Source organism: Taudactylus pleione, unplaced genomic scaffold (genome assembly GCF_031769625.1).
Source record: "Taudactylus pleione unplaced genomic scaffold, aTauple2 ptg000179l, whole genome shotgun sequence".
NCBI classification, from domain to species: Eukaryota; Metazoa; Chordata; class Amphibia; order Anura; family Myobatrachidae; genus Taudactylus; species Taudactylus pleione.
The window spans coordinates 14,590,095-14,615,605 of record NW_028284581.1 but is presented as its reverse complement, the minus strand read 5'-3'; the positions used below and the strand labels follow the sequence as shown (position 1 = coordinate 14,615,605).

At 44.7% G+C, this 25,511-nt stretch overlaps 1 protein-coding gene across 2 annotated transcripts in view; it reads right to left on the bottom strand.

Moving 5' to 3' along the window:
- Positions 1 to 25,511, bottom strand: part of SLC66A2 (solute carrier family 66 member 2) — a 112,128-nt gene that overhangs the window by 47,753 nt on the left and 38,864 nt on the right. For both annotated transcript variants that reach the window (XM_088475895.1, XM_088475896.1), the window contains one exon: positions 2,261 to 2,477. In XM_088475895.1, coding sequence (XP_088332021.1) covers positions 2,261 to 2,477 — 217 coding nt within the window. The remainder of the gene's footprint in view (positions 1 to 2,260; positions 2,478 to 25,511) is intronic.

The window sequence follows — 25,511 nt, the reverse complement described above, 5'->3', positions numbered from 1 at the left end:
TATCTCTTGGATACGTCAACTCTACTTAAGAAATTGGTTGAACTCCCTGTATATAATGAAGAGATTTGGCTATGTAGTCTGGACGTGGGGGGCCTGTACACCATCATCCCTCATGGGGAAGGGCTTGCAGCCAGTAGACAGTACCTGATGAACCACCCATTATACCAAGGACCACAATTAGATGTGGTTATTGAATTGTTGAATTTGATCCTGACACACTATTTTTTCTTCTATGATAACATGTATTATTTGCAATGGATTGGGTGTGCGATGGGGTCCAGTGTGGCCCCATCGTATGCAAATTTGTATATGTACACTGTAGAGGATGAATTATTTTTTAAGCAGCCAATCATTGCGAATAGGATTGCATTTTATGTACGCTACATTGACGACTTGTTGTTATTCTGCTTGGGACCCAAGCAGGATCTTATTGATCATATTGAGTCCCATAATATTAGCGATAGCCCAGGGAAGAGAAGACTTCACAAGAGTGAATATAGAGGGTTCACCACAAGATGTAAACCATTGGTGAGCCACAAAAACAGGAAGACCAGATTAGAGTTTGCCAAACAACATCTAAAAAAGCCATTACAGTTCTGGAACAACATCCTATGGACAGATGAGACAAAGATCAACTTGTACCAGAGTGATGGGAAGAGAAGAGAAGGAAAGGAACTGCTCATGATCCAAAACATACCACCTCATCAGTGAAGCATGGTGGTGGTAGTGTCATGGCGTGGGCATGTATGGCTGCCAATGGAACTGGTTCCCTTGTATTTATTGATGATGTGACTGCTGACAAAACAGCAGAATGAATTCTGAAGTGTTTCGGGCAATATTATATGCTCATATTCAGTCAAATGCTTCAGAACTCATTGGACGGCGCTTCACAGTGCAGATGGACAATGACCCGAAGCATACTGCAAAAGCAACCAAAGAGTTTTTTAAGGTTAAAAAGTGGAATGTTATGCAATGGCCAAGTCAATCCCCTGACCTAAATCCGATTGAGCATGTATTTCACTTGATGAAGATAAAACTGAAGGGAAAATGCCCCAAGAACAAGCAGGAACTGAAGACATTTGCAATAGAGGCCTGGCAGAGCATCACCAGGGATGAAACCCAGCGTCTGGTGATGTCTATGCGTTCCAGACTTCAGGCTGTAATTGCCTGCAAAGGATTTGCAACAAATTATTAAAAAGTGAAAGTTAGATTTAGGATTGTTTAGTTTGTCCCATTACTTTTGGCCCCTTAAAAAGTGGGAGGCACATATAGAAACCGTTGCAATTCCTACACTGTTCACCTGATTTGGATGTAATTACCCTCAAATTAAATTTGAAAGTCTGCAGTTAAAGCACATCTTGTTTGTTTCATTTCAAAGCCATTGTGGTGGTAAATAGAGGCCAAAATATGAAAATTCTGTCAATGTCCCAATATTTATGCGTGTGTGTGTGTGTGTGTGTGTGTGTGTGTGTGTGTGTGTGTGTGTGTGTGTGTGTGTGTGTGTGTGTGTGTGTGTGTGTGTGTGTATATATATATACATACATACATACATACACACACACACACACATATATATATATACATATACACACAGTATATATTTGTGCAGCAAATTTTTTGTGTATATTTGGGATCTTTTCCACTAAATCTGTAACTAATGCTGCATTTATCTCATGTTTGGTCTATTAAAAAAAAAAAAAAGTAAAACCTTTATTTAAAATAAAAAAAGTGCATATTCAATAGGGTCTTCTGTCTTTCCAGTGTGGGGGGTACACAACCCCATTCCTCCGAACCAGTACATTATCAACCCTGCTGTTTTCCCAGATTCTAGACTATCAGCCTGGATCTCTGCTGGAAGGATTCAGTGAAAATATATGCGTGCCAAATCATACAACGTACAAGTAGAAATGCCAGCCAACTTCTGATTTAATTACATGACACTAGGCTCAACAGGAGCCAGCTGTCATTTCTACCTATGTGTTGGCTCTCATACATCATTGCAAAAAAGACTTACAGCAGACGTCCTGTACCTAGTAATAAAAAGTATATGATCCAGATGCAGTGTAAAAATGAAATGCAAGGCTCAGGATTCCTGGAGGCTACGGTTGCTAAGATGGGGGATGTGAAGTAGTAAAACTGTCAATTTCTACCTATAGTAATCTAAGCTTCACAGAAGGAGACCGTATAATATAAGGTTGCACTGAGCGGTTAATATATAAAAAGCAACAGTGAAATGTATACTTTAATATAAAATGCTCACCTCATTCCCTCTGTTGAGTTGTTCTGATGATTTCTGTAAAGCTGGGGAACACCGAGCATAGCCTCTGTGAATACTGCCAGAAAGCCCAATGTCTCTACATAGAGCACAGAATCCAGGGACAGATACGTGATGTAACCAATCACACCCGTGAACGCCAGCACACACTGCACGTAGTCTAGGAACCTGCTCCAGTGCCAGAAGAAGTTCATATCAAAATCTGTAACACAAAATTATATTATATGTTGGTTATGTATTTGAAACAATTTATCATGCTGATGAAAATCGGCAACCTATATTTTTTATTTTAATAATACACACTCAATTTAATAATTCCTTTTCAAAGAATGGAAAATTGACACTTTTTGTACTTTAGTGAGCCTTAATATGGCAAATCTAATTCACTAATGTGTCCATTTTAGAACATATTTCATTCAGCAGTGTGACAAACACAACCTTGTTTTATACTTGTTTGTATACTGCATTAACAATACACAATACTTCTCACTCTCACTTCTTTCCTCTGCTTTCATGTCAGTCATCTCAGCCAGGGATGACACTACTATAAGGGTGGTCCTAACAAATATAGGGTCTGCTTCAGATATGGACGCAATGCCTATATTTACACAGACTGTGCGATTGTTTGCCATCGTGCATGCGTGTAAGCCGCGCAGTGATTGATTTGTGATTACGCTCACACAGAGGATTCACTCGCAGTGTGAGTGACAGGTAGTCAGCATTTTGGGGTGGTAACGTGGGGTTAGAAAAATGCATGCATGTCAGACCGGTTAAATACCGTTTTCTGGGGGTGCATATATAAGCCACTACATTCTTGCTCGCAGCAGGAGAGCCCTCTGCGTGTATGGAGATCCGCTGCGTCTGCAGCAGCTTAGACTTGCTCAGAAGGCTGTGAGAGATGCTTTCAGTGGGAGTCTCTGAGCATTGGACAGCGTGTCAGTCATTAGCATGTTTATATAACAGTGCCCATTGCGGCACAACTGTAACGAAAATTGTAAAGATTTTCTGGACCAAAATCAGTATTGAGCAAGAGCCAGAATGTAGATCCTGCAGAGTAATAATGACAAAGTATTTCAAATGCTACATACAGAGGTGTCCTCATACACTTAGCCTCAATACTCCATGTGGCGTGAGTGAGCCGCCAGGTCCCGTGTAAGGTTGTTTGCGGCGAGCGTCTTTTTGGTCCGAAAAGGTCTCTTAGTCACAATGCGATGTAACACTATATGTATGAGTCTGTTAATGAAGCACAATCGAACTTGGTATGGAAAAAACAGCAGCAGACACTGTATTGTAGCATTTCGTATACAAATTCAGACTCAGTCACACACAGATTTACAAATGTCATGTATCAAATGAATTAGTGTAATCTCCTGGTGCATCTTAATCGCATTGCATTGAGACTAAGATGCATTTTCGAGCAAAAAAGACGCAGAGTTGCACGGGACCTGGCGCGTGACTGCAGCAATAGTGTACGAGGACACATCTGTAACTTGGTCTAGGATGTGGTCTAAAAGCTTTGAGACAGTTAAGCCACTAACTGTGACAATAACGTTCCAGAGAAGAAGTTGGTCACAAGCAGCTTCAAGAGCCTGAGAATCCATCTTCCCAGGTACAAGGCGTTGTGTTGCCCCTATACTCTACTCCTACATTTCTAACAATTTATGTGATGTAGTCTGCATCCTGGCAGTCAGGATCCGGGTGATCAGAATCCCAGTGCCGGAAATCCGACAGCAGTCTGAATCCTGGCTCCCGACCGCCGACATCCTTACGGTATTAGGGTTAGGCACTAGGGGGAGGGTTAGGGTTTGGTTGCAGGAGTGGAGGGTTAGGGGTAGGCTGCATGGGGGGGTAAAGGTAAGGCTGCGGGAGGGGTGGGTTAGGCTGCAGGAAAGGTTGGTCAGGTGCAGGGTTAAGGGTAGTATACAAAACTCAGTCGGGAATCTGACTGCCAGCTTCCTGACTGCGGGGATCACGTACCCAACCCCTATTTATGCCACCAGTTTCCTAGCTTTTGCTCATGTATCAACTGTAGTTGGGCTGGTTGCTCTAATTTTCTCATTTCAGTTGTTTCCCTTTCACCATTAACAGATCATAAAGAGAGTCCCTAGGTCTTGAACATGAAGGAAAATCATGAAGAATCATTATCTATACTTTTTGCAAGAATTTTGCGGTATATGTATTTGAGGAGGCGACGTGAATTATGTATCCAATTTCTCTGATGACCATTTCATCCTTGTGACTTAAAGCCCCAACAAATTGATATAGCAGTAATGTCCAATTTGGCCATTCCCTAAATAAACCTTTACTTTTATTGGATTATCTTCAAAAAGTCACAAGGCTAATTGTACAATACACCTGTAAGCTATAGTATATTAGTTTATTCTTCACCTCCAAATAATGTGTCCTATGGGTGCATCTAATCTATTATGTGTAAACCTACTCAAGATGACTCTAGGTGTTGCCTTAGGGCCTAGTGTAATCTGGAACTCCGCTGTTTCGGAGGATGTGCTGTAAGGACCCAACTGGATTTATCCTAGAACTCCATGTGTATCGTAATTGCACGATATACAAATTGTATTTTTAGTATCCAGATGATCTGTTGCCTGTTGCTCATGAGTGTTCAGTCAATTAAGGTCACCTCACTACTTCCTTACATAAATAAAGCATGCTTTTCAGATACACTTGGCTCTATTGTCCACTAATACCACTGTGTGTTGTTGCCCAAGTGCAGTCCCAGAATCCTTTGTACTTTTACCCTAATCCAGTTGGTGGATTTCAGGACACTTATCTTGGTCTTGTTCATTACCTTGCTGATGACCAAAGACACTGGTAACACATGCCAAAGCTAACTGTGTCCCACTGTAGTGTTACAGTACCTGTTATAGATACCCATATATAGCCTACAAATTTCACGTTTTAGTAGGATTGATCCTGCTTATTATGTTAAATAAATAATTGCTTTTAATAAACTAAACTGTACAGGACTGATCAATGATCATTTTGACTTGGTTGTGATGAGTGACAGCCCAATTGTGGTCTTTACACCGTTTTATTGTGGTCTTTACACCGTATTATTAAATAAAACGTGCAATTTAAAAAAACTCTGTTACTATCTTTTTGTCGTTTCTAAAAGCAAAACTTTAAACCTAATACCAAGGCAACCATATAAAGTCACATTCTTACATCACTTCATATAAAAAAACAATTCACCTTCAGTGTTTGCCATTATTTGTTGTATAAGCTGTTATTTGATAAATGAAGAATGCAATATCCTGCAAAATGACAAAGGACGAGGTCATCTCTCATAATTGACTGATACACACAAGAAATGATGAGTGATATTTATTTCGATCATGAAAACCACATAAATCCATTTGTAAAATGACACCATTTTTAATTAATCAAGAAGCAGCTGATCCCAATTTAGCAAATAACTTTTGGCATTTCAGCATATAATGTCATGTCAATTATATGCCTCCTGCTAAGTCAGAAGGTTGTGAAACAGAAGTTATTATTACAGTGATTCTATTGACAATGTTCTCATCTGTTCCATAAAACAACAACATTGAACAATAATTATACTTCATATCGGTCTTATATGTAGGTTTGTGAGAAAATAGTTTACCATGGTTTAGCAGTACTAATGGGGAGTTTATCAAACAACGGACACATGTACTGGAGTCCTGCTTCTGACCAATGTGAGAACTACTGCTGGAGCATCACAAGCACTGAAAGCACAAAAAAAAAAGTCTTTACCTGTGTAGGTGCATGCTTAGAAGAGCAAAGCATAACCATTCCCCTCATATTCTGCTATGGGGCTTAGTGATGGAGTGTTATGCCCCTGCTTCACATACACTTTTTCCAAAGCAATAATGCAAAACCAGCAGCCAACCTGCGTGCTTGTAGTATTGATTCACACTATAGCAAGAAGATTATTGGTGACTTTTATGAAGGCAGTTTCTGTGGAGTGGAGAAGATGGAAGCCAGACTGAAGTGGGTCAAAAAGGTAGAGGGATGAAAGAACAGGGGAAAGGTTGTAGATATCCAGTCAAATGGCTTGGAGGAGAATAGGAGGAGAGAACTGATGAGGTAGTTATGGTCATGCATGTGATTTTTTATGGGTGAGAGAGGCTAGGGCATGCTTACAGAGGAGATGGTGTCTGATGACAGATAGATGGTAAAGGTGGACAAGATAAGAGCAGGTAATGGGAGAGGGGGAGCGGATGAGACAGGAGCAGATAGGATGACTTGAATCTAAAATTATAATTTTAGGAAGTACCAAATAAAAAGCATTTTCTTTTTAAGAAGTCCTGAGAATAAATGGGTGTTGAACAGCCATAAAGGATTCAAAGAGGGGGGTGGGGGGGGGAAACCGCTGTATTTGACCACTAAACTGGCATTAATTTTTTCTCAAAAAACACTCTGAAATGATCAGGTATTTTTAAGATTGTGTTGGATATGTATTAAATAGATGATCTTGACCTAATTCAATTTTATAAAAAAAATATATATATATTTTTTACTATAATCAATCAACTTTTGATGTCCGGACGATCGAGACTTTGATTTGCACAGCAGCTGCTCCTCTGAGAGGCTGCCAGATATACATTGGGGGTGGTTACGCTCCTCTCTGCAGGTGCCAGATGGCACCTGTTGATAAGTCAACAAAGCCAGAGATCTTGGCTTGTTGACTTATCAGCAGCACGGCAGACACTGGGGGAGGGTACAGGGATGCAGGGGGGCTGTGTGTGGTAGTTGTTGGTATTATGATCATCACTAGTTATTTATATGGAGCCACAAGGGATCTGCCCAACCTTAAATGTACATAAACTGGAGTAGTCCAAACAAAACATGAAAAAAATGCAAACACTTACAGTACAAAACATTGTAGAATATGGGTTACAAGCTATATAACCACTGCTGCACATTCAGTTATAATACCCACAAAAGCAGTGTTGACTGAACCCAAAGGTTCGGTGCAGTTGATGGCAATGGGGAGATGATGGTATAAGGGAGGGAAGAGGTCCCTGCTCGTGAGAGCTTACATTCTAGAGGGGAGAGGCAGACAGAGGAGACACAGAATGGAAAAACAATGAGTGAGAAGCATAGAGCGACGTGCTAGAATGAGAGCCAGAAAGCTTTAATAAAGAAGTGGGTTCTAAGTGTTCGTTTAAAACTTGAGAGGGAGGTGGAAAGTCTGATAGGGAGAGAGTTCCAGAGGTGGGGAGCAGCATGGCCAAAATCTTGAGAGGTGGGAGGAGGTAATCAGAAAAGGCGCAGTAATTAGCAGAGCAAAGTGGGCGGGCGGGAGTGTGGATGGAGAGGAGGTCAGATGAAAGGAGAAGAGGATTGGGTGAAGGTTTTATAGAGGAGTGTGAGGAGTTTGAATTGTGTTATGAACGGGAAGGGAGCCAGTGTAGAGTCTGGTGGAGAGGGGAGGAGAAAGCAGTACATTTGGAGTGGATAGAGACAGGAGTAAGAGGCCAGGTAAAAGGAGGTCACATTCAGGGGAGCATCTAGCCCTTGGCAGGATGGCACTTGCCAGGGGAGCCAGCGCTGTCTCTTCGATGTCAATAATGACAGCGCAGGACGCGAGGCATGCCGGGAAGTGTATTCCTAGCCTCAGTTCTCTGCTTCCTCAATCACAGCATCCTAAACTGCAAAACCCAGCGTGCAGCGGGGCAGCTGTCAGTGCAGTCAGGAGCAGTATGGCTTCCCAGTGTTGATGGGAAACGGGCCGCTGACACCGCGCTCAGAACTGAGCTGTTACCAGGAGAGGTGGTGCCGGCTTCAGCTAAGGCATGCAGAAGATGAAGTCTCTGATGACCCGCCAGGTGAGTGTGCCGGTGAGTGAGTAGGAACACACACCCTGTCCTGAGGCTCAGAGTATGAGTGCATGCTGCTGCATTGGGGATAGCGAACTGCTCTTTACTATTTATCTTCCAATTGCAATAGAAGAGCCTGAATTAATGGTTTCAGTCCAAGTTATTACAATTAAAGAATAAGTGGGAAAAGCAGAATATGTGCACATTGTGACATTACAAATATGTCCCTGATCCTTTACTGTTCAGGTTATCACGGGCATATCTATCTCTTGGCCAGGATGATACTCGCCACCTAAAGCCAGGGGGCAGAATCAGGGTTGTCATCAGGTGTGACTGCCAGGACTTATGTGTATAAGGGGCACTACTACTGTGGACACTGTGTATAAGGAGCACTACTACTGTGGCATGTGTAGGGGCACTACTACTGTGTGGCATTAGGTGTATAATGGGCACTACTGTGTGGCGTAACGTGAATAATTTTTGTTCTTAACGTTAGAAGTACAGAGTGTAATTATTGTGTAAAATATGGGGAGATTCCAGTTTGCCTGGGGCTCTTGGACCCTTAGATACACCCCTGGTCACAGTAGTCCAGTCTAGAGATTCATTGCCTCCAGGGTTAGAAAGGGTTTGATCCTGGAGATACTTCAAAGATAGAAACTACAACATTATCCCTTGTTATTCCTTTATTTTTTTGGTCTTACAATTCTATGGTGTGTCATTTGTTATATATGTATTTTTTAAGCACACAGTGCCTGAATCTGAGTAGGAGTCCATCTGAACCACATTTCCGTACAGCCATGGCAGCCTGCTTGCTACATTATGCTCTTGTGAGTATCCGTCCATCTGTGCTAAATAGCCATGAACCCGCATGTGGAAGGCCGGACTGCACACTACTTTTGGGGACTTCCACCCACTCCATGCTGGGTGCATAGGATCCATCTGAAACAGGCATCCCATATTATAATATACACCAAGGACGAACACGGAACTCAGCTTATGCACCCACAGAACTCCACAACACGCATCAGTTACATCGTTCACACAGTTGCTGCCCAGAAAAGCCCATTCAATGGAAAGAGTGGACCAGTCGCCATGCACTTGCAAACTCTGCCTGTGTATGTATGTTTGATACGGAAAATGCACCGTGGGCTATCAGTTTGTACAGCACATGCAGAGTTGGTGCATCAGGCCCTTAGCTGGTAAGTAATTTTTTGCTAAATCTGTATTAGAAATCTTTTTTTTTTTTTTTTTTAAATAAATGAATATGGATAATCCTATTTAAAAATGTAACCTTATTTTAGAAAGAAAAAAAAAAAATCACCTCTCTTTGAATGGCTGGGGATGTCTATCAGAACTCTAGCATTATCCCCAACCCTCTAACAATTTCCCATCAACTTTGTAGCCATAGTCGTGTAGCAAGTGACCCCTCCCCTGTAATTTTTCCCCTCCACCATAGGCTTGATGCACCTGTAGCATATTCCCCTTACCCCGGTTGCAATTTCCCATGACCTTGTAGTGTAGCCATTGACCTCTCCCCCTGCAGAATTATCTCACTCACCCTCACGGCCATAGATCCTCCTTTACCATTGCTCACTCACAGCACAATGGCCATACATCACCTAGTACACTTATCTCCCATCCCCATCCCATATATGCAAATGTGACCTACATCCTGCTCAGAAGTGACCGAACATCGGTTCTTCTCTCAGGACTTTTGTATGTTCCCTCCAGAATGCAGATCGCAGGGCATGTGATGTTGGCGGTCACACACCTCTATATCATTGCCCTTCAGTGCAGGAAATGATAAATCTGAGCATGTGTACAAGTGTTTTTTTCTATAAAATGCCGGGGTCGGAAAGGAGGACGTGGTCACATGAGATGCGACTGTGTAAAATAGAGACCGTCTGACTGTAGTTACATCTTATGCAAATGTGCCAGTTGAGTCATTAACAATTGTGACATTTATCATCACATCTATGTTTCTAGTTCAAGAAGTGCAATGTTAACGACACAGACCAACGCCAGCTGCTCCATCAGGATAAAATTACTAAAGAGAATTATTTAAAAACCCCCACTGGCTTCAGATTTCCTTTGCTATTTAAATACAATTTCTGTATGAACTGAAGTAATCTAAGTGACTATTTGGACATTTAATGTCCCCTGTGAGACTCCTCTGTGACACACCTATGACTATAGTGCACAATTTACTCAGTAGCTCATTAATCCTAGCACATTTAGACCACTACTGTGTACTACCAATACATATACAAATGAGCAGCACTTCTCACCGCATTTATGTCCTAATACTCACTGACATTTCCATGAGAGTATAATATTGCTTCCTGACCCAGTTCATTTATTTTCTCATATAACAGCTAGGAAAACAAACAGGGAGCTCTAATGAAAAAAGTTAACGTGACATCGATTAGCTTAAATCTATAGTACTGTGTGTGTACTCCATATTCCCAAACACATCACTAATAGAATAGTATGTCTGCATGCATGTACGTCTGTCAAGTAGATTATATATATATATATATATATATATATATATATATATATATATATTATATATACACACATATATATATACACATATACATACACACACACACACACACACACACACAGTACTGTGCAAAAATAGGGGAGCCACACCAATTGTCCCCCTAAATGCAGCCAAACATCACTAGCAGTTGAATATTGGACTGCGCTGCAACCGCACTCTGAAGCTGCCACTCGACTCAGGCGATTAGCTTACAGTCCCACAGCACTTGGGACATGTTGCTTTGTCAGCCAATCACCTCGGTCGAGAGGAAACATTTCACCACTTTTGACCTCAAGGGGTCGAATGAAAAAAAAATCCCTGCTTACTAGGTGCTTATATCATGGAAGGCTGGAGAGTGGTACAATAATGAGTGTCTGCAGGCAACAGTAATGCATGGTGGAGGTTCCTTGCAAGTTTGGGGCTGTATTTCAGAAAATGGAATTGGGGATTTGTTTAGGATTAATGGTGTCCTCAATGCTGAGAAATACAGGCAGGTACTTAGCCATCATGCAATACCATCAGGGAGGCGTCTGATTGGCTCCAAATTTATTCTGCAGGAGAGCAACGTCCCCAAACATACAGCCAATGTCATTAAGAACTATCTTCAGCGTAAAGAACAACAAAGAGTCCTGGAAGTGATGATATGGCCCCCACAGCACCCTCATCTCAACATCGAGTCCATCTGGGATTACATGAAGAGACAGAAGGATTTCAAAGCCTACATCCACAGATCTGTGATTAGTTCTCCAAGATGCTCGGAACAATCTCCCTGCCGAGTTCCTTCAAAAACTGTGTGCAAGTGTACCTAGAAGAATTGATGCTGTTTTGAAGGCAAAGGGTGGTCACACCAAATATTGATTTGATTTAGATTTCTGTTCTGTTCATTCACGTTGCATTTTAATCGATAAAAATAAACTATTAAACACTTCTATTTTTGAAAGCATACTTTGCCGCATATTTCCACAACTGCCTAAAGCTGTTGCACAGTAATGTATGTATGTATGTATGTATGTATGTATGTATGTATATACATACATACATACATACATACAGCTGATTTGGTCGTTACCCAACAACTGTAAAATTAATAGCAGTAAAATAGTAAACACACGTCACTCATCTCCAAGTAAAACAAATCATTGTAAGCAGAACTGTGGTGTCGGCGTTCCTACAAAGTGACACTGATCCCATGGACTAACCTGCAGAATCAGGGTATTGCTGTCATACACACCAGCACTCATCCCATGTAACAGTCAAAAGGAATCAGGTTTCCACTTTCATACACACCAGCACCCACCAATGGAACAACCTGCAGAGTCATGGTGTCAGCTACCACACACACCTTTACCCACCAATGGAACAACCTGCATAATAATGGTGTCAGTTATCATACTACAACACCTATTTCACAGAGCAGCCAGTAGAATATCAAATTCCAGACTTGTACTGTCAACACAACGCCACCCATCCGAGAGAACAAAATGCTGAATCAGAGTACCAGCTACCATGCACAGAGTCCCCTATTCCAGGGGAAGGTAACCGGTGGTACTCCAGCTGCTGTGCAATTACACATGTTAGGGCATGCTAAAACAGAGGCAGGGTATGCTGGGATGTTTAGTTCCTAAGTTGAAGGAGTGACACAGATGCCTACCTCTTATCTAAGAACCTAAACAATCGTGGTGTCAGCTAGTATACACACAAATATCTATATCATGGTGCCAGCTGTAACACACTCTGGAAAAGTCTAGAGGCTTTAGAATACTTCCTTTTTCCACCAGATTAGTATATATACCATCAAACACTGTCCAGTGCCAATTCTATTAGAATATCTGGGTTTCAATTCCATCTCCTATAGAGGATACTGAAGATATATCTTCAGTATAGAGTTTTATCACAGTAGAAAAAGGAAGACATTTAGAGCTCCATCTTGTGGATCCATCTAGTTAAATACACTATTCGTCAAAAGTATTAGAATACCACTTTTGTTTAGAAATTGACAGTTTTATGACTCAAACTACTGTGAAATTAAAGCATAGAACAAAATCAGAACCAGGCCCGCAATGGACTATATATAATTGCAGTTTGTCTGAATTCCATCAGTAGTAGCATATATATTTCATTTCCTGTGGTAGACAGCCCGGAGACATGCTTGAGGTCATTATCTTGGTGTAGGATGACTAAGCAGTGGATTGTAATATTCCACCAGTTCCTGGTGTATTGATGCCCAATATTTAAAACACTGCAGGTTTTGTTATTAAAATAAAACTCTGACACCAACTGTCAAACATGGCGGAGGAAGCGTGATGCTCTGGGGCTCTTTTTCTGGATCAGGAGTTTGCGACTTGCACAGAGTAACTGGCAACCTGAACCAAAATAGCACCATGCAATACCCTCTGGTTTATGCCTAGTTGGTCAAGGGTTTAACGGTTATTTTTCCAGGCAGATAATGATCAAAAACATTCCTCCAGGCTATGTCAGCACTACCTTTGAGGAAAAGAAATAGTATATATTAATAATTAGCATTAATTCACTGCACTCCCCAAAATCTTGAGTGCACGTTGTGACGATATTGTCTAAATATAAAAAAACAAAGGCTCTGCACTCATAATAATAAAGCATGGGGTTTTAGTTCAGATTTTGATCAAAACATGTAATCTAGCAGCCCCCATCAAGGGACCTCCTGCACTAAACGTGGAGGCATATTTAAAGTTTGATTCTGATATGGTAGCAGCTACCAAGTTTATGATTCTGAGTGATAAGAGTAGGTAGTTGCAGAAAAGTGGGGTCCATTGACAGGAACAGTAAAGCTTAAATGTTTGATCAAAATATGATTCAGACCCGCTCGCGAGCACTGAGCGCTCGCAAGCGGGTTGATTTTGGGTCAGTGCGCATGACGGACCCGGCTCCGTCATGCGTATGCGCTAGACCCGGATATCAACGGGCAAGCCGTCGCTATGGGTCTCGCTACAAAGGGGGCGTGCTGTCAATAGTGAGTGACAGCACGCCCCCTTTGGTGGGCGTGCCGGGGGCGTGGCTGGCCAGACGGAGGCGTTCCCATGGGAACGCCTACCATCTGGGGCCGACCCCACTGACATCACAAGTGATGTCAGTGGGAGTGCTTTTGGCTCTGAGAGCCAAAAGCACTCTAGGGCTTGCGTCAGACGAGACCCTACCACAAGGGTCTCGTCGCAAGCCCGATGGTCGCGATGGTCTTGACCATCTTTTTGGCCGCTCGCTATAGCTGTGGGTGGTCACCCACAGCTATACGAGCGGCCAGGAGGCCGCTCTAAAAATTAAGAAGGCCGGCCCTGATTCAGAGCGATTGCTCTGTCAGAGCGTCCAGCTCTGAATCAGGGCCTAAAACCCCATGCTTCATTATGGTGAGTGCAGAGCCTGTGTGTTTAATATATTTAGATCAGCGGTTCCCAAAGTGTGCGCCGCGGCACCCCTGGGTAGATGGTTCGACTGCAAGTTAGATGGTCGGGCCGTACGCTGCCTCTGTAAGCAGCCGTGGCCATTTACACAGTCATCCGGCCCCATGCCGTGCTGCTGACTCTCTGATTGTGAGAGCCCTGCGGCCCTGCCCACTCATCCATACTTCTGAGTGTGATGGGATTCCTGTGATGTCTCTTCTGATAATGTTAGTGAGTTTGTAGTACAATGTCCGAAGCCCTGAGTTAGTGTAATTGTTAATATCACAGGCTTTACTCATGTTCTTTCCACAGCAGTTAGCTAGCTTGAAAAAGTCTACAAAGTAGACGAAACGCGTCGCTGTCCCGGTCTATGATCCCCGTGGAGCTGGTGGATTTGCCTGGCAGTATATCCAACTGTGTACCTGGACGAGGAGTACCTTGTTTGCACTGATACTCCAGCCGCTGAAGCCGCGATTGTGTCGAATTGAATGAGGGATACAAGTGCTGCTATCGCCCTATATCGGTCTGTTCTGTTGCTATTAGACACCTGACGGAGAGTGCTATTATATCTGTATTGGCACCGGAAGCTGCGCTCATATTGCACTCAAGCATGATTTATCTTAGTGCAACTGATGAGCTAACCGCTGTGGAAAGAACACCACTCCATTGGATTTAGTCCCTGGACAAGGAACACAGTCAGCTGGAGTAACGCGAGTAAAGCCTGTGGAAATGCTGGGGGACGCGCCGTACTTCACGGCTTAACACAGTCTGAACTAGTGCTATCACAGGCGGCTTGAATTTAGTAACGGCTCATGGCCAAGTATGGAAGACTGTGCAAAAACAGATAAATGAATATTATATATTAAGCAGAGATACTGCTATTGAGATCGTTTTTTTCCATAGGATAGACATCATTACAAGTACTGTGATAAGTAATTTCCGGGATTTTTACCAGTGTTGCAACTAATAACAGATCTAAGGACACAGAACATTTATAGCTCGATATCTATATAGATTCACGGGATCATTCACTAAAAAAACATATGATGTGGTTTACATACTAGCAGTAGAGCTCATTTAACTGATTTTGGACATTTTATATATATATATATATATATATATATATATATACACATAATTTTATTGTTTTACATCTGTGATTTAATTCATATGTACAGTATATCTACTAATTAGATAGATCATTATTTAGTGTAACCATGCTGCATTGTGTTATTCATGTTTCCACTTAGCTGGATACATTTTTGATGTTTTTTTATTAGTGATTGTTGTAGGGCAGCAAATTCCCTGGATCTGCATGCTGCAGGTGCACTTGTAATTACTGATTAAGTTGGATGTCCAGCGCAGACCTTTTTTTCTTTCTAATATCAATTAAAATCGAATATATGTAATATATAAATATATATATATATATATATATATACATACATACATACACACACAGTATATATATATATATATATATATATATATATATATATATATATATATATATATATTTATTACACACACACATATATAATCTCATTACATTTTTGATTGTCAAATAAGCTGTATATTTAGAACTGGGTAGGGTGGAAGGGATTATTGCGTATCATGGTAAAGCTATTATTACATGGTTATATATATTTTAAATAGAGATAAAGTGCATAAGCCTTTTATGCACTTTATCTTTATTTAAAATATCTATAACAATGTAATAATATCATTACCATGGTTTTTAATACACCTTTCCACCATACCCAGTGCTAAATATACAGCTTATTTATTGCTGCATTTGGACCCGATTCAGAGATGGCCGCTATAGCACAGCCGCTGCATCTTTGTAAGCAGCGACTGTGCTAAAAATTAGAGTTATGGTAAACTTACTTTTGTTAACACACTTTTTTCTTTGTGGTCCATAGGGACCACAGGGATACCATGGGGAAATGTGGTTGAAGTGATTCAGGCACCAAACAGTTAAGCTTTCAGCTCCCAGGATGCCTTGGGTCCTCTAACACATATACCCCACCCCTAGCCACAGGCATTCAGTTTTGTAAACAAGCCCAGGGCAGGAGCAGAAAAAAGGAGAAGGAAGGATAATGTACACCAGAAACACTCTGTCAAAGAAGAGGGAATTCGTGAACCTGAGAAAAAAATAAAAAATTACCCAATGAAGCCAGGTGCATCAGGGTAGGTGCCCTGTGGACCTCGAAGAAAAAGGAGTTAACAAAAGGTAAGTGTACCATAACTCTTATTTACTTTGTAAGGATCCATAGGGGTCCACAGGGATACCATCAGGATGTCCTAAAGCAGTTCCCCTAAGGGTGGGGATGCTCATGAGCAGATAGGATAATCCGCCACCCAAAGGAAGCAAAAGGTGTCGAAAGCGTAAAACCTGAGGTGTGGACGGAAGACCACGTGGCTGCTTTGCACAATTGTTCAGCAGAGGCACCACGTTAAAACATCCACAATGGTCCCACAGACAGAGTAGAATGTGCTGTCACCGTGCTTGGAACAGGGAGATCAGCTTGCACGTAAGCCTGAGAGTTAGTCATGCACAGCCATAGAGTCAGAGTCTGTTTGTTAGCTGGCCAGCCTCGTTTGTGAAAGCCATACAACACAAAAAGAGCGTCTGATTTTCTAAAGGACTTTGTACGATCCATATAAATATGGAGAGCACGAACCACATCCAGGGAGGCATCACCTGCTAAAAGGTCTGAAGACTGGAAGGCTGGAACCACTATCTCTTCATTCACATGAAAACGAGATACTACCTTCGGAAGGTAACCCGTCCGTTACGGAGGACAGCTCTATCCTTGTGAAAAAAAAAATCAAAAGAGCGGGAGCAACAGGAGAGCGCTACAAATTGGGGATTCTGCGGGCAGAGGAGATAGCGAGGAGAAAAAGGGTCTTCGCTGTAAGATCTACTGAGTCCAGAGGTTCAAATGGAGGAGCCTGTAGAGCATTGAGGACCAAAGATAAATCTCACAGTGCCACCAGAGGGACAAAAGGTGGCTGAACTCAGTGAACACTCTGAAAGAAAGTTCTAACATCTGGCAAAGAAGCAATCCTTCGCTGGAACCAAACTGACAGCGCAGAAATCTGTACTCTCAGGGTGGCCAGGCGGCGACCAAGGTCTAACCCAGCCTAGAGAAAAGAAAGTACCCGGGATACCCTAAAAACCTTAGGGTCATACTTTCTGTGGGAACACTATTGACAAAAGAAGTGCCAAATTCTGTAATAGATGGGGCAGAGGAAGGTTTTCTTGCGCTAAGCATCATCTGAATCACAGAGCTAGTGAAACCTTTCGCTCTTAAGATGGAAGTCTCAAGAGCCACTCCATCAAAGACAGACGAGGTAGGTACAGATGCAAGCAGGGACCCTGCACTAACAGATCCGGCCACAGAGGAAGAGGAAATAGAGTGTCTATGGATAGACTCCATAGGTCGTTGAACAAATGGCGCCTGGGCCAAGCAGGAGCTACCTGTATTACTCTGCCTCCTTCCTCCTTGAATTTCTTGAGGACCCTTGGTAGGAGGGAAATCGGAGGAAAGAGGTATGCCAGTTTGAAGTGCCACCTCACTGCCAGCACATCCACAAAGGTGGCTGAGGGGTCTCTGGTCCTGGACCCATACCTGGGGACCTTGTAGTTGCCACGTGAGGCCATGAGGTCTACGTCTGGTAGGCCATCTGTTCTCTCGGATGGAGAGCCCACTTGCCGGTGTGTATGTCCTGACGACTTATCAAATTCGCTTTCCAGTTGAGGACTCTGGGGATGAATATTTCTGAGACAGCTGGAAGATTATGTTGTGCCCAGACCAGAATGTTTGTCACATGCCTCCCTGATGATTGAGGATAGGCTACTGTGGTCGCGCTGTCGGACTGTATCTGGACCGGCCTGCCTTGGAGGAGGTCCTGTGCCAGATTGAGCACCTTGTGTACTGCACGAAGCTCCAGGATGTTTATGGGCAGGTGACTTTCCTGAGTTGTCCATCTTCCTTGAAAGGTATGATGACATGTCACTGCCCCCCATCCGTGAAGACTGGCGTCCGTGGTGAGGAGCACCCAATTTGGGATCCAGAAGGGGGCGACCCTTGTCCTGATGTCAACCTCCAGAGTGAGAAGGATCCTCTGGGACATTATACATGATACTGCCCGTTCTAGCAGGAGAGAATAAGTTGTTGCAGAGGCCTGGAGTGGAGCAGAGCATACTCCACCATGACAAAGGTGGATACCATGGACCCCAGGACCTGCATCGCTGAGTGGAAGGTTAACCTTCGATAGAGTAATTTGCACACTCGCAATTGTAGGGCCGAAATCTTGTCCCCTGGCAGAAATACCCTTTGTGCCTGAGAATCCAGGATTGCCCCCAGCTGTACCATCCGTTGTACTGGAGAAAGGGAAGACTTCTAATTGATGATCCACCCGTGCGTCCTTAGGCAAGCAAAGGTCAGTTGGAGATGGTGTTGTAAAACAGCTGGAGACGGTGCCAATATCAGGAGGTCATCCAAGTATGGCAGTATCCTGACTCCCTGACACCTGAGGTGGCCCGTCATAACTGCCATTATTTTGGTAATGACCCGAGGGGCTGTTGAGAGACCAAAAGGTAAGGTGAAATTGGTAATGTTGCTGCAAGACAGCAAAACGTAGAATTCATTGTTGGGATGATGTAATAGGCATATGCAGATATGCATCCTGTATGTCCAGGAAAACCATAAAATCCCCAGGTTCTATTGCCAGAACAATTTACCGGAGAGTGTCCTTATGGAACCTTGGCACATGGATAAAGGTGTTTAGGGTTCTCAGATGCAGAATAGGGCAATGAGACCCATTTGGTTTTTGAATTAAAAACAGATTGGAATAATAACCCCTTCCTTGCTGAGCCAAAGGAACCGGGATCATCACCCCTGAACGCAGCAGGGAGTTAATGGCCTCCTGGATGGCCAAGGCCCTGATAGAGTCGGATGGGGGAGTTGTACAAAAAAAAAAACTACCGGGGAGGATGCCTCAGGAAGGTGAGGGCGCAGTCTTGAGAGACCACTTCTCGAACCCAGGTGTCTGTTGTAGTTTGACACCAGGTTTTAGCAAACTGAAGAAGTTGGCCTCCCACCCTGAGATCCCCCAAGAGGAGGCCCGCCCCATCGGGCAGGTGGTCTGTCATTCGGCTTGGTAGCTGGACGTCTGACCGACCAAGACTTCATGGTTTGTGGCTTGGTGGTCCTGCAAGAACTAGACTGTCTGAAGAAAAGCTGTCCTTTTGTCCTTCCCTGAGGGTGAAAGGACCAAAAAGAGGACTGCCTATGCTTAAAGGTAGCTGTTGATGGCAGACTGACAGATTTTGAGGCTGCCAGAGTAGCCACTATCTTATCCAATTCTGCTCCAAATAGTATGTTTCACGAGAAAGGCAGGGCTTCTAGAGCCTTCTTGGATCCCGCATCTGCTTTCCAGGACCTTAACCAACGGACTCTATGAGCAATTTAACTATAGTTGCTGATGCCTTAGAAACCTGGATTCCAGCATCTATTGCAGCTTCTCCCAAATAAGAGGCCGCATCCCGTATATGGGAGATATAGGTCAGCTGTTCTCTGGCAGCATCTAGTATAATATCTTCCAGTGCCCCTATCCATTTCTCAATGGCCTTGGATACCCAGGCCGCAGCCATAGCCGGTCAGGTAACAGCTCCTGACAATGAAAACACTGATTTAAGACAGGTTTCAAGTTTTCTATCTGTGGGATCCTTAAGAAAGGATGCGGACAGGCTAGGCAACGTAGAGTTCCTGACTAAACGTGTCCTCCGAGCATCCACAGTAGGAGGGACTTCCACTTAGTACATTTGCCAGGTGGGAGAGGGTACAAAGATGCTAACCTTTTCGTAACATGGAATTGTTTATCAGGAGTACTCCATGCTTCCTCTATGAGTTTCTTAGGTCCTGCATCTCAGAAAGCTGCTCAGACTTAGGAAACTCAGCCTTAACCACCTTCTGGTGTTTAAACACCGGAGCCTTAAGCTGGCCACACACTAGACCAACTTACATCCAACCAGCCAACTTGTTGGTTGGAAAGAAAATCTGGTAACGTATGGGAGTAAATGATGATTAGCAATTTTCTCCTAAATGTTAGAAAACAGATGAAAATGGTCGTTCAGACAAGTTTGTTAAATGTTTGAACTAAACTATTTGTTCAAACAACAGTTTTGGTCCATTTTCTATCGTTTGGGAGCAAATTGCTGATGGTATACCTTACCAGATTTTCATTCCAACCAATCAACTAGTTGGTTGGTTTGACAGATAATCTTTAGATGTGTGGCCAGCTTTAGGTGTGATTTAGTGGCTACCAGTCTATTTGCTTGCAACATTTGCTGAAAGGCAGCTGACAACTGAGCCGTACTCTGACTTGAGTGGGCAAAAATAACCATCCAGGAATGAGGGGTCGGGGGGACAAAAATAGCAGGCTGTAATTGCTGTGGGTACCCAACAGTGGGAGGCAGCGTGGGAGTAGCCAACCGGTCCATTAGCTGCATCATAACCTGGGACCAGGAGGATAGGGGCTGTACAGGGGCTGGTAGACTGGACTGGAGAAATGGTATTTTAGAACAAAGAGCATCCAAACCATCCTATGAAATCCTAAGAGGACAAGCCCGCCAAACAGGATCTACATGTAACCAGCACAGAGGCATAAGCCTCCTGTTTACCCTTACCGTTAAACATAAATTAGTAGGTATAAAGATAACAATTGTGAAGTACAAGTAAATGAGAAGTACAAAAGGAAATAAAAATACCCCCACATATCTGTAGCAAAGGGTTGAGGAGAAATAGCAGTGATAGTACTTATAACTAACAGTAGAGAAAATAAAGGCAGTATATTAATACAGCAGAGCTAACAAAAGTCACATACAATGCATATACAATATACTTGCAATGGGCTCTGAATCAACTACTCAAAACACAAGGGCCCTCATTCAGAGCCGTACGCTCTGAGCAGAGCGCACGCTCTGAATGAGGACCGGGCTCCATGAAAATGGAGCGTCCTCCTGGACGCTCGTATAGCTGTGGGTCACCACCCACAGGCAATACGAGCGTGCATTGTGATGGCCGCGATGGTCGTGACCATCGCGACCATCGAAATTGCGAGCCGGAGCCTGCGGTTGAGGTTTTCAACCGCAAGCTCCGAAGTGATTTTGGCTCTATCAGAGCCAAAATCACTCCCACTGACATCACTAGTGATGTCAGTGGGCCGGCTTCTGACGGGAGGCGTTCCCGTGGGAACGCCCCCGTCAGGGAGGCACGCCCCCGGCACGCCCACCAAAGGGGGCGTGCTGTCAATCAACATTGACAACACGCCCCCTTTGATCGGACACAACGAGCGAAGGACTTTCCTTCGCTCGTCGCGTCTGGCGCATGCGCACGACGGAGCTCCCTCCGTCGTGCGCATGCTCAGTCCATAACATCGACCCACTTGCGAGCGGACAGCCGCTCGCGAGTGAGTCTGAATCAGGCCCAAGGTTTGGTAGGATTTGAGCGCTGTATAACCTGGCCTTTGGGGAGAGGTATACAGGGAGACTAGACCCAAAACCTCCTGAGACCAGCAGCTTCAGCAGAGCACTAATACAGAAGAGGGTAGTAGGAGCAACTCAGACACGAGAAAACCTCAGCTGGATCGGCATCTGGGCTGGGGGAGGGGCCGCCGGGGAAAGCCCATTTCCCTATGCTGTAGGAACACTCCGGGTGCGCTGGCTTTATAAACATTGCCGCTGCCACTATCCCAGGCACCAGACTCACTTGACCCGGTGGTCTAGTGGTGGAGCGAACACACTGGTCTTCCCACTACAGCAAACGCCCACAGGTCTCCAACCACCGGAAGTACGGACTGTCACATGGTTCAACGCGAGCAGAGAATCACCTTACCTGCGTCCCCGTGCTTTTGGCTGCAGTCCCAGCATCGCCGCAAGCCAGGCTCCGCTGGTGTCCGCCAAAGTCTGGTTACTGGTGTTGCGGCGCCAGCGGGGGTAGATGGAGCAGCAGCACAGGCATCCATTAGGATGCCTGGCGCTGCTTGCTCTGAAGCAAAAATAAACTAAATATAAAATAAAAGCTTGGGACTGCCTGAGCAGTCCCCCTATTGTAAAGGTGCGTCTGATCCTGCCGCACCAAACGAAAAACTGAATGCCTGTGGCCAGAAGCGGGGTATATGTGAAGGAGCACTCGAGTCATCCTGGGAGCTGAAAGTTTAACTGTTTGATGTCTGGGTCACTCCAACCCACATTTCCCCGTGGTATCCCTGTGGATCCCTATGGACCCTGAAGAAGAAATATGCAAAAGCCGCAGGAGGAGTCTTGTGTAAATATACGCCCGCTGCCGGCTTTTGTGATTTGATGCTGCGTCCGATGTTGGCCTAGGAGTTCCGCAAAAAGACTGATGAGGCACTAATGGTGCCATGAAGTAAAAAAGTTTGGGAACCACTGATTTAGACCATATGCTCTGCCTCCCCTGACTTCACATCCCTGACATATATACATACATACATACACCGATAATAACACAAATGGTTGATGCTTTTCAGATGCGTTTGTGTCTGTGGTGAGTTGGCTATTCAGACACAGAGATGCAGTGTCTTACGCGTGTCATGAGAGTCTCACGGGCCTGTAACATACCTGGCTGCTTAATCGCTTACATTTAGGTCCATTCTCTGATAGAGAATCTGCACCTAGTATGGGCTGGTGCAAGTTTTGATGGTGCAACCTATGGTTGTGTCTAAAGGCACACCAAGTGGGATTGTTACGTGTACAGATTCACAAAGTGGGCATCTCCGTCCTATGCACAGTCAGACACAGGCTTGTACACCAGGAGCATGGATGATACTAGCATTCAGGGGCTGGCTGGCAACTTTTAGCCTGGGGGGCAAATGCATTCAGGCGGCCCTGGCAGAGGGGTAGCGTGTAGCCAGGGTGCCCGAAGAACATGCATTCTACGGTGCCCCCCCCCCCTCAAGTGTTCCAGGGAGGAGGCGGGTCCATATGGGATTAATGTAAAGTAAAAATAAAGATTAGGAACAGCCCCGTCGTGGTGCCCATATGCAGTGCCCCCCTGTGCCTCAGGAGAGGATCCCCTTATGCAGGCCTCCAGTAGTGCCCCCAGTAGTGATCCCCCTATGCAGTGCCCCTTATACAGTGCCCCCAGTAGTGGTCCCCCCTGTGCAGTGCCCCTTGTTCCCCCAGTAGTAAGCCCCTTATATAGTGCCCCCATTAGTGGTGCCCCCTATGCAGTGCTCCTTATATAGTGCCCCCAGTAGCAGTCCACACCCCATGCAGTGCCCCCAATAGTGGTAACCCTTATGCAGTGCCCCTTAAATAGTGGCCCCAGTTGTAGTCTCCCCCCTATGCAGTACCCCCAGTATTGCCCTTTTTATAGAGCTCCCAGCAGTGGTCCCTCAATGCAGTGCCCCCAGTGGTAGTCCCCTCCCCCCTATGCAGTGCCCCTAGTAGTTGTCCCCTCTTGTAATAGTAGTCCCCCCCTTGTAGTGCCCCCAGTTGTAGTCCCCCTCTTGAAGTGCCCCCAGTTATAATCCCCAGTAGTGGTCCCCCCTTGTAGTGCCCCCCCTGTAGTGCCCCCAGTAGTGATCTCCCCCTTGTAGTACCCCCAGTAGTAGTCCCTCCCTCTTGTAGTGCCCCCAGTCCAGTAGTGGTTCCCCCTTTGTAGTGCCACCAGTAGTCCCCCTCCTTGTAGTGCCCCCAGTAGTAGTAGTCCCCCCCTTGTATTGCCCCCATTAGTAGTAGTCCCCCCTTGCAGTGCCTCCAGTAGTGGTTCCCCCCTTGTGGTGCCCCCAGTAGTGGTCTCCCCCTTGTAGTGCCAGCCTCCCCCCCAGTAGACACACGTAGTAAAAAAAAAAAAACACTTACCTGAATCCCCGCTCCCGCCGTCGCCATCCGCTCCTCCGTCTGTCCTTCCCGGGCATTATGGGAGTGACGTCATATGATGTCATGATGCCTCTCCCATAGCCCACTGTGGGAGCCGGAAGATGGAGCGGCTCCCGCAGTGGACGCAGCAGCAGCAGCAGCTAATGAGAGTCTGACAGACTCTCATTGGCTGCTGATCAAAACAAACACACAGCTGCCGGAGCCGGCGGCTGTGTGTTTGTCACTTGTGTAGCGCTGACCGAACTCCGTCCGGTCAGCGCTACACACGCGGTACAGTCTGTGACACAGACTGCCCGCGGCCCGCATGATGCTGCGGCCTGGGGGGCACATGGCACCCTGCCTCCCGGCCCAGCCCGCCACTTCTAGCATTAGCATAAAGTCACAGTTGCAATTATGGCAAAAGATGCTAAAGTGCTCGCAGCAGCGTGACCAAGAGTCAGCCCAGGAATATGGACAGGATCGTTATAGAGAGGGGTCTCATGCTCAAATAGCAAAGCAATGACTTTTCAATTATTTAAATAATGCAATTTTCCCTGAAAGTACGTATTTTCCTGGCTATGAAAGCTGTACAAATATCTAGCTGACAACATGCTGCTTTCCTGTGAGTACAGTGGTCAGATCAGGAGTCATGCTGTGGTAAGCAGACGGCAGTTTTTGGGGGTTTGACCACATTTCTCATATGCACCAAGAGCTTGAAGTCGGTGGGCGCGCAATGGATGCCTATGGGCTTCTTATAGCATTCCCTGCCAGTTCCCCCTGCGGCGCACACGTCATTCTGCGCATGAGCAAAAGAACACCAGAGGGTTCTGGCTTGACAGCCAGCTTAAAAGAGGTTAGAAACGAGGGCAGAGGTACCTGGGGACATCAACAAAGAGGAGCTAAAGCTGTAAGGAGAGCCAGGCCAAGTTGCAGATACTCTTGTCGGTGCTGCAGCACGTCCTGCAGGACCCGCACAAATGTTAAAACAGAATGCCAACCAGTAGTGTACCAGCCTATAGCGGCTCCAATCACAAAACAGGGGTGTGTCCTCATTTTGCATGCCTACCGCTGGATGCGATATAGTCATGCAGAGTGGAAGGGAAGGAGAAGAGTTATGTTTCTTAACGAAACCTCACTCTCACTGCTGACGGCCCGTGGTATCTGTAAATCTGGTAGCCACGTGTAAAATCTTAGTTGCCTTGGTGACCTGGATTTCTCGAGCCCTGCCCTAAAAGTTGAATCACCACATCTCAAAAGAGAATCTGCTAATACATTACTTTTTACAAAATTGTTCCTTTGGAGGCATATTATCTTTAAAATGTGAATTAAAGAACAAGGACGTTGTACAAATACAATAACATTATTATAAGAATAACTATACGATGTGTGACTCAGCGACTGTGCGATGCGATGTAACGATGCACCGTACACACTGCACCATCCAGTGTACAATGGTGCAATGTGTCATTACATGCTGCATGTAACAGCATTGCGTCATTCATTGAATTGTTCCATCTGCTGTGCACAGTACGAGGTTGCTAATGTCGGAACGGACGTA